Genomic DNA, 11085 nt, shown 5'->3' with positions numbered 1-11085 from the left:
TCAATTTATTGACCTTTTTTCTGTTTATTTCTTGTATTTAATTTTGACTCCAAAATACCAATTTGGATCATCTAGGCTTTTTTTTTATAAATTTTATCTTATTATAATTTTTTTTTTTTTTTATTATTTTTTTTTATAAATTTTATCTTATGACAATGTCACTCAAATTTTACCGTCACTTAAACATCTAAATCTATTCTTTATTTAAAAAAATCAGCTTAACAAGAGTGAGAGAACATTTACGTTTAACAAAACTTAGAAGAAAAAAAAAAAAAAAAAAAAAAACAAGCAATTCATTTTATTTTGTTGGTTCACAGGAATGTTTGACTTTTGCGTCTATCGTATGTGTCTCCAAAAATTAGGATAATCAGGGAATAGGTTATGAACAACTCTTTCAAGTATATCCAAAAAGCCATAAATTGACCCTAGGTTGAATAATTGCCATTTGTGATTAATTTGGATGATTTTCAGGGTTTTCTTTCCATCATCAGTAATTATAAAATTGTATTGTAAGATTTTACACTACAGTAAATACATTACAGATATTTAATGCTTAAATTTTTGCACACAAAAATTCAGCAGCCAAGGCTATGGTTTTTCAAGGAACTGAACAATCTCTCTGGGAAAGGGTAGAGAAGATACTAGATTTTGAAAACGAGATATATTTTAATTTTGGCGTCTTGAACACACTAAAGAGAGAAATTGTCAAAATGGATTCTGGTTCTTTAGACTTTTGCCAAATCAACTCGCCTACGGCACACATAAACACCTTAATTATTCATTGGTTCACCTGATTTTTATTTTTTAATTGGTGATAATTTATTTTCGTTTTAAGTTTAAACTTTCGATGACTTTAATTTGTCTATATTTTTATATGGCTGTTTAGCTCTTTCATAGGGCTTTTTTTCTTGGAAAAACTTTTTCTGGGGAAATATTTTTAATTTAATCCCATAAATGTATATTATCTTCATAGCCTACTGCATGGTCAAAGCGCCTCCTTTAAAATTAGATTCTGATCTACGCATTATGTGTTTACCTTGTCTTCAGCACTTGGGATATGAAATGCTCCTCATCCTTTGTCTTAACTTTTCAACCTTTTCAACTGTGTTCATAACTTTTTTAGTCTATCATCCTTTGTCACAAATAGACTATGTTTAAACCACATTCTTCTTTCGAAGCTTTATAAATCCGTTGCACCCTCATATAATTCAAATTAAACACCGTTTAGGAACATCTTTACAAACTGTCATAAGTCAAAACTCCGACAAGTCTTTGTCGACTTAACAAAATATCTTCTTCGCTTTTCAATCATTTAGTTATAGATGTTATGAAGTTATATATTTAGTTACAGGTTAATATTATCCGATTAAAACCCGATGGTTTGCTTCGTGCTTAGTGCCTTTTCGTTTCTTTTTTTATGCTCCGTTCTTTTCCTTTTTACACGGAGGGTTTTCAATTAACAATTAAAACTAACTAAAAAATTTATATTCGTTTTGTTATTTTGCTAACTAAACATTCTTACTTCTTTTTATTACTATTTAGCAGGCATGTTCAATGAATATTTTGCGAATACAAAGTAGAGATAGCGTTTGGGCAAAACCAGCGTTGTCAATATTTTGAAATAAACTGGACCAGTTTTCAGACTAAAATTGTACCACAAGATGTTAATTTGCACCATCTGAACAGCATTTTGGTAAACAGAAGAAAATTTCCAATGAACTAAAACCACAAATTATTGATGCTTACGCAAATTTCTCACTTCAATATTTTTGAATCCATCCAATCAGAGTATTTTCCTTTCTCCAATCAGATTGTTTCGTTAGATAGCCAATGTAATTGAAGGACACATTGACCTATGTATTTTGCTAGGAGTGAGATATCTGATAAAACCCAATAGATAATCTATGCTGAAACGCAAACAGGTATCCGACTCATATAGGAGCAAATGTGCAACATGCACAACTCAATAGTTTATGTTTCATCAATATCACTAAAATCGTCACGTTAAAAACAAAAGATGAGCATAAAAGTATACTAATCCAAAAATATTGCAAATATCCAATGCTTATATCAATGAAACAAACAATTAGAATCATAAAAAATTCCTATATAGTAAATAGGTCTTGATAAGTAGGTTCTATTAAATTGTGACGAATTTTAGACGTAGTTTTAGCAACTGTATCCTGTTTTGTCTCGTGGCTGTGGGGGGTCAAGTTCAAACTTTGAAGAAAATTTTCTTATGGAAAAGGGGATTTCAAATTACACTACGGGAGGGGAGGAGAGGGGGTAAATATTCTTACCTGGCCCTTATAATAAACAATTTTTTCAGACTAACATGTATATGGTTATGTTTCAGTTTTATTTATACTTGCCACCCGACAAGCTTCGCTGCTAGCAGAGAAATAAAATCATTCAGGTTTTCGAACTAGATTGTTGATTAAAGGGTATAAATAGTGTTATAACTTCCAGGTCTCGTAACAAGACCAGTCATATTTTTCGCAAAAAATTCTCAAATGCGGCCGTCAATAAGATCCGTATTGAATTGCAGAACGTCTGTAACTTAATAAACGTTGGAACAACGTTATTTCAAATCAGCGTTCTAATATTCTACGCGTAATGGAACATTTTTTATAACTACAGTAGAACCCATGGACGTGCTTGATAAAATATTATCTCGTAAGGTTTGAGTTGTAATTCAAGTTTTACAAGCTTATAAGATATTTTTTAGTTCTGTTTTTTTTTTAAAGAAGAAAACTGGTGGGGATTTCTAACCCCCACTATAGGACCACTATAACTACCATGCGATTTGACAAAATTAATAAAAAAACACTTACTGGGTTAAAAATGAACTCAATTCAGCTGAGCTCATGTCTTCGACCACATCATCGATGCTGTAAAGAAAACCAATAATTTTCAATGCTAGGTCAAAATATTCTACTGTCTAACTAAGAGAGAGGGTCATGAGAGCCTTTTTTATATTACGAATCCCATGGACAAAGTTAAGATCTGAATTTGTATTCGGGGGGGGGGGGGTAGAATGTATGTTTTTTACCTATACAAAAATACAATTAACAAAGTGCCACAGGCTTTGGCACACCTCCTAGAATTTAGAACACAACAAGTAGATGCATAGTATACCAAGGAGAACACGAAAGCAATGACTATAAAGTCCAGTCTAAATGCATAAATTATAATGGTCCCCATTATTCCAATAACAGAAGGCTATGTCTCAAATACAGGTAACTTCATAATATAACTAGAAGGGCTGAAATTAAAAACAAACACTCAACTTTCTCCAACATGCAGCATACTAGAGACTCGAAGGACATTACGATCATCTAGCAACACAAAACGATTTCCAATCCCTGTCACCTTTTCATCACTGTTCCCTGCACCAGCCAGCAGCACCTCTAGTAACAGCAAGAGGAAAGCAAAACCCACAAGCCTACCAAGTACCAAACAAAACCCCGAACCACCAGCTTTGCTGACAACAATCCCCAAGCCGGCTAACAACTCTATGTCTATTAATACAGCCAAGGCAATCACTAACATCATAGCCTACACCATGACAAGCACTTTTTTGTTCCAAGCTAAAATACGACAAGGACTCTAAGCAGCTATCAGGGGAGAATTAACAACAAGTTACAGTAGGAATACCTAGAGCTACCAACAAACAATATTTAAACTTATCATCAAGGAAAAGATAACCATGGTGGAATGATGAGTGCCAAAATGCATGCACAGCAAAAAGAGATGCAGAAAAGGATTTTAGAAAGAATTCAAGACCCAAAACACATATCCCATAAAAACAAGCCTACTCAAGACTCACAGGGAACAAAAAAAGGCCAAAAGATCTGAGATGGGACAAAATTGGAATTGGAAAATTAGAGAAAATTGGAGAAAATCCTACTTGGAAAAAATTAATAGATACACAGATGAATAAAAAATGCACGAATTTATAAACAGCATCCCAGGAGCAGGAAAAAAGAAAAATAACTTAAATCGTCCTCTACTTGTATATAGAAATTAGCTTGAAGATGATGGCAAAAAAGCTGAAGCATTTGCTGTCATTTATCAACAGAAGTTTGCCCACAAAAAAGAGGCAAGTAAGCAAAGACTCACTGAAATATAGAAAGCACAAATCCAGTTTTATTTATCAAAATTTCAAAGTTTAGTAGATTACATATATATATATATATATATATATATATATATATATATATATATATATATATATATATATATATACATATATATATATATATATATATATATATATATATATATATATATATATATATACATATATATATATTAAATTGTCTAAGTTGACACATTGATTTAGAAAACCCAGTTCTACAATATATGTGAAAACAACCTTGTTAAATGGATCTGCCGCTTTAAGCTTGAAAAATGTTACACCGGCCCAGGAAGCACTAGCCTATGGAATCCAAGCTTAAGCCTAATAAAATATTTTCTAGCTCCCACCCCAAATAATAGGTACTTACTAAGATTGCACAGAAGGACTGGCCATAGTATCTGACACAATGCCTGCGATGACAGCATCTGACATGCCTGTAAAATTGCCTACGATATCAGATCCAGCACGGGCCACACCGAGAAGGATAGCATCTGCCACAATGCCTAAGATAGCAGATCCACCAAGGGCCGCATCAGCACGGGCCGCAAGAGATGGCATTTCTGGCGTTGACTGCTTCAAATTGTCTTCGGATATCTTGACATTGACACGATAGCTTTCATTTCCGGGTTCAAGTTGCACCGCCATTTGATACGCTTCAAGGGATTCCTTATACTGTTTCAAGGCGGAGTAGGCAAGGCTGTAAAAGAAATGGTAGTTAAAGAGAAGGGAGCATCCCAAATGCCAAAATCAACATTCGACTAAAACGAAGAAATCAAATAAATTAAGAATTTAAACAAGAGTGTGATTTTCAGCCAGTGAAAGAAAAGACAATGCGAATATTTGGAAAAAGACTTCCGCTAAACTATCCTTAGTGCCCCAAAATATACGAAGAAAAAAAAGGGCTTTAAAAAAAAACGGAGCCAGAAAATTGACTGGTTCGATCAAAAGGTCCATTCCCTGGCTCCACATAATTTACTTTAAAAAGTTAATTTTTTTCTTGTATCCTTACATTTTTCCTTCTTTTTTTTTAAAGGATGAGGATGGCTTTGCGGAAAACTTTGCTTTACCTTTTTGTTGCTTTATTTTACTGGCTGAAAATCATCCTAGTTTGTTTCCTTAATTATTTTTCCTTCATTTTCATCGAATGTCATGTATAACTCAGAATGTTTTCAAACCAAAGCCCACAAAACCACTTGTTACATTTCTTTTCTTAAGTTTTTCCATCAAAATATTTAATCTTTCTGTATTGAATAAAAAAAAAAATTTCCACTACAAGTCAAAATGCTTTATTCACTCTTAACAAAAATAAGGCCAACTACAGAAAAATAACAAGAACATTTTGACCATCAATAAACTTCAATGACATCTAACATTTGGCAACACTGGACATTTTTTTAGTGTAATTTAATAATTCATTTAAAAGTTGGTAAAACTAGTGCAGAGGTGTCTAATCTCAGCTCCTGACAGAAAAACGATTACAAAGCTTGGGAAAATGTCAAGTCTCTCCAGACGCTAGATGGCATTGATTGTTTTTTGGTTGTTTTTTTTTTTGTCGACAATAGCACAATTTCTATTCTTATAAGTTACCCATTCTCTTTGATCCTTAGCTTTTCTACGGGCAGCAACGCAATTACAATAAGGATGATTGAAAAAATCTAATTAACCAATTAGTATTTGTGGGCTGGATTTAGGCCTTAGAATGACTAGCGTTATTAATCTCTTTTTTTTTGGCAAGATTTTTAGGAAATTTTGAATCCAAGGATTTCACATAATTCCAAGGATGAAATCCAAGGATTTCAGATTACAAAAACTGCGACTTACTCCATCCTGCAATAGGCTTTGGCATACTCGGGATCAATTTCAATTGCCCTTTTGTAGTCCTCAATAGCAGCTTTAAGATCCCCAACTTTGCTATGAGCAGCAGCACAAATCAGCACAAGAGCAATTAGCCAATTAACATAGTTGTGGGCTGTATTTATATCTCACCATGATCAGCATTATTAATCTCTTTCTTTTGGCAAATTCGGAATCCAACGATTCCATTTAATTATAGAATAAAGAAATTGCGACTTACCCCATCCTACCATAGGCTTTGGCATATTTAGGGTCAATTTCAATTGCCTTTTTGCAGTCATCAACAGCAGCTTTATAATTCTCAGCTTTGCTATGAGCAGCAGCACGATTGCAAAAATATACAGCATTTTGTCCATCAAGCTTAATAGCCCTAGAAGGAAACATTTTGCTAAATAATAAAATAGAGACAGTAGAAATCTACTCCTACTAACAAGTCACTGCAGCCCCAAGCCACCTAGGACCAAAAGAGTCACACACGCTCTTCTTCTACCCCAATTTATTCAAAGCCTACACTATAAAACCTCCCAAGGAGTTATAACTTTCCTTAATTATAATCTTTTCCTACCCTATTAAGGGAGGCTCTGCTTTTTGTTGGTCTCCAGGCGGATGACCAAATAGAACAGTCTTTAGTAATCTGTCATACATTGTCCATAAAATTTTAGCCTTGCGACCTCAATCTTTATTTCATTAGCCTATAAAGTCGCCAAAGGCCAATACAGCTACACACGCTCCTCATCCACCCCAGGCTATTTAAAGCCCCACTCTTTACCGTCTCCAATGAAGTAAATTTTTCTTTATGTTCCCTTCCCTCCCTATTCAGGGACGAGGGCCCCAGATGAATCGTCACAAAGAAAATTATTTGGCAATCTATTATCCATCACCTGTGAAATATATCCTGTCCATCTTAGCCTTTCTGTCATTATAGTCCTAAAAAGTACGACAAAACCACATTTTTTGGCTTGAAGTTTATAGGCCAACAGGATTGACAACAACAAGCTAAACTATTACTATTACTAATAATTCATCAAAATTGAAAGGCAATTAAGGTTGACACAGGACAGAAAGCTGTAAAACTTTCTTGGTTATATGTACTTCCTTGGTCACCATCTCCTTAGTGAAAGCCTTTTGACTCACAAATCAAGCTCAAATTCAACCATTTACTATTGCTTAAGCATATATCTGACAAGACCAATGGAGAAACAAACTAAAACGATTAAGTGCAAGAAAGAAGAAACAATACATAGTGATATGAAAACATCAGCAGTTCAAAAAAATGATATACTTAGTAACGCATAATTCAACAGCATGTCATTATATATTTTTCTTAAGAATAAACCAATAACAGAGAAATTGCCTACGGATTGTTCTGGGTACCCGGCTGACTGACCGTATTTCAAACAGTAGGTTGTACGAAAAGTGTGGTTCAATCCCGCTTTCTGGGGCTATAATGAAAGAAAGGTTGAGATGGCTTGGCCACGTTCTGCGGATGAAGGATGACAGATTCCCGAAGATTGTCCTTTTTGGCCAGCCGTCTGGGGCTACACGGAAAGCAGGTCGTCCTTGTCTGGGTTGGGAGGATGTCATAAATAAAGATTTAAAGGAAATGGAAACTTCCTGGGATGGTGTAAAGAAGGAGGCTTTAAATAGATTAGGTTGGAGGAGGAGCGTGCGTAGCTGTGTTGGCCTCAGGCGGCTTGGTGCTGCAGTGAGTTATTAGCAGTAGTAGTTAGCTAAAGAGTATGAAAAACTGAAAAGAAAATTCACTCACGTGCTTGATAAATTTATTCAAGGTTTGAAGGCAAATTAAAACAACCAGTACCATGGGCAGTGGAGTACTAACCAGCAGAACTAGTAAAATTCAAAAACTAGAAAGAGATACCTCCAAGGCTTAAGGGGTTTACAGGTACCACTGACAGTGTAGTATTACCAAGAGAATAAGTATAATTCAAAATTAGCTTAATTTTAATATATTGAAATTTGGATTTCAGTTACAGTCCCAAGTTTCATTGGATACAACCCGAAACTACCTCAATTTCGACGGATACTTCAGTTTCTATACTAAACTGTACTAAATATAAATCAGATAAGGTAAGGTTAGTATGCAAAAAAAAAACAAAAAAAAACAAGGTAGTTATTTTCTAATCCATAGAAATAAATAAATTATGCATTATTGGCTGTAGGGACTCTTTCCTCCTCAGCACCACCCCCCTCCCCCCAAAAAAAGGAAAGAAGGCGCTAATATTAATAATATATATATATATATATATATATATATATATATATATATATATATATATATATATATATATATATATATATATATATATATATACATATATATATATATATATATATATATATATATATATATATATATATATATATATATATATATATATATATATATATATATATATATATATATATATATATATATATATATATATATATATACATATATATATATATATATATATATATATATATATATATATATATATATATATATATATATATATATATATATATATATATATATATATATATATATATATATAAGCTGTGCAAAGGTTAGATTATTGATTTCTATAAAAGAAACAAGGACAAAAATTAAGCCTATAATATTCCTTTTGGAACCTTATTTTATTTAAGTTATATGTAAACTACAACAGCGTATTCTTATTTATGATTTATTTTTTTTCAGGAGATGTCACCAAATAGGAATAAAATATTACTTTTTATTTTTTTAGTAAATTGTAAGACAAAAGTGTCTTTAAATATTGCTTCACATATTCTTATTTTTGTCTTTAGGAAGGACAGAAAAATAAATTCACATCTCACTCTAATGTAAAAATTCATAGTTTCATACTGCCTTACTAGAAAACCTCATACAAAACACATTAACTTCTATATTTCAAAAATTAATGTCTTTAGAACTATTTATAGACACTGAATCACATACCTGTATGAGATAAATATTTTTTTTGAAGATTTTGTCCCCCGGAATAGACGAAGCTCAGTACAAATATAAAAAAAAATTCTTGAGGCCATTCTTTTCAAAACTTCTTACGAGGAGGGGGGGGGGTTAACTAATTTTAAGAGGGAAAGTGGCATGCCTAAGGCATGTGTCTTTTTACCACGTGATCAAGAGCTCCTTAGATAAGCGTGTGCATTTAGAGCCAATGACATGTTGCATTTGATTTTTTATATTGCATTAATTTATTTCAATTGTTAGCTCAATTAAATTAATTATTTAATTTAATTCAATTGATAGCTTGGAAATTTATTTTTATTTTAGAACAATAAACATTAGAACAACAAATGAGGCCTGCAGTTTAAAGATAAGTAGAGCAGCTATTTTAAATGGTACTAATTAGCACCAAGACGACCAATTAGCATTGTCTATTAGCACCACTGACAAAGTCTACACCATCCTCTTCTCTATACTTCAGCAGAGGAGTTAGCACCAATACAAGCAACTAGCATCATCAGAAAATTATTAACACTACACTGACAGATCCTACACTGTCCTTCTGCCTGTACTTGAGCAGATGATTTAGCACCACTCACCAATTGACACCACAATAAAGCTATTTGCACCACTGACAAAGTCTACACTATCCTCCTCTCTATACTTCAGCAGTGGAGTAAGCACCAATACAAGTAACTAGCATCACCATAAAATTATTAACACCACTGACCAAGCCTACACTGTCCTTCTGCCTGTACTTGAGCAGATGATTTAGCACTAATCAGCAATTGGCACCATAATAAAGCTATTTGCACCACTGACAGAGCCTACATCGTCTTTTTGCCTATACTTCACCAGATGATTTAGCACCAGTACCAGCAATTGGCACAATTGGCAATTGGTGCAATTGGAGAGGGGATTGGCAATTGGCACCAAAGCTATTTGCACCACGGACAGAGTCTAAACTGTCCTTCTGCCTATACTTCAGCAGAGGAGTTAGTACCAGCAATTAGCATTATTATAAAACTGTTAGCACAACTGATAGTGTCTACACTGTCATAGTAGACCATAACAAATCTGCACCTTTATAGTGCAGCATTACCCAGCATAACATGAACAGAGGAGTTACTTTTACTGGTACCTATTAACATCAACAATTAGCAGAGGTTAATAGATATACTAAATGTTGCTTTAACTGGTGTCTGAATTTTCTTCATGTTGAATAATGAAAAAATTTTGTTTTTTTTTTCCAAATATTCCAAAGTTTTGGAGAACTGTTTAAGGCAGATGATAGGGGAAGTCCTTCAACATAAAATTTTTCAGACAGTTTTATTATATTTACAGGAAAATAATCTCAAAAACGAGGTACTTAATCTCAAAGAAGTATCCAGGATGAAGACACTTCATCTAAAAAAAAAATGGGTAACAAACCTATTGCTACTTAAGTAAAATGAGGCATCAAAAAAGGGCATTGTGTATTTAGTATGGGGCTACACACAGAGTTTTTTTTTCTGTATGTTCATTGAAAGAATCTCAAGTGATATTTTCACTCATTTTGAAGAAACACTTTTAGAAAAGGCCCTTAGATTATAGGCTATATGGCATTATATTCCTGTCTACAACTATCCAGCAATATTACAGCATGACAGTCTTTTAATAAACCCTACAATACTTTTGGAATATAAAAAGAGGGCTCACATTGTATAGCAATTGATTGCATCAAGGAATCGTCCAGCCTTCATCAGATCATTTCCTTCTGTCTTTAATCTTTCTGCTTCTGCTTTGTCAGCTTCTGATACTGGTTCCTTCTTCAACTCTGGTTCCTTCTTCACTTCAGGTTCATTTTTCAATGGCTATTAATATGGATAAGAAGGCTATTAAATATGGATAAGAAGGTGCAGAGAACAAAAAAAAAATATACCCTACCCCCTCATCCTACTCATGCTTTCCCCCTCCTCATATTAGGCCACTGCTGTAATTATTTCAATTCAAGTTTTCTTTTTAAAAACTAATTAAAAAGAAAATTGACTGCTCTAAGGTACAGTTGTACAAAATATTGATGAGCAGATGCATATACCCAAATTGAAGTGGTATGGTAGGAAGCTTTCTACTTTTGCTT

The 11085-nt window shown here is 33.3% G+C and overlaps 1 protein-coding gene across 1 annotated transcript; it reads right to left on the bottom strand.

The window, feature by feature from the left end:
- Positions 1–2830: 2830 nt before the first annotated feature.
- Positions 2831–10827, bottom strand: LOC136042391 (small glutamine-rich tetratricopeptide repeat-containing protein beta-like). The gene is made up of 4 exons (XM_065727370.1): positions 10665–10827; positions 6216–6365; positions 4509–4838; positions 2831–2891 (listed from the first exon to the last, which is right to left on the bottom strand). Exons 1-4 carry the CDS (start codon positions 10706–10708, stop codon positions 2831–2833), a joined length of 585 nt encoding a protein of 194 aa, XP_065583442.1. The 5' UTR covers positions 10709–10827.
- Between the last annotated feature and the right edge of the window lie 258 nt (positions 10828–11085).

Source organism: Artemia franciscana, unplaced genomic scaffold (genome assembly GCF_032884065.1).
Source record: "Artemia franciscana unplaced genomic scaffold, ASM3288406v1 Scaffold_1211, whole genome shotgun sequence".
Taxonomy (NCBI): Eukaryota; Metazoa; Arthropoda; class Branchiopoda; order Anostraca; family Artemiidae; genus Artemia; species Artemia franciscana.
This window is presented reverse-complemented; position numbering and strand designations above follow the sequence as displayed.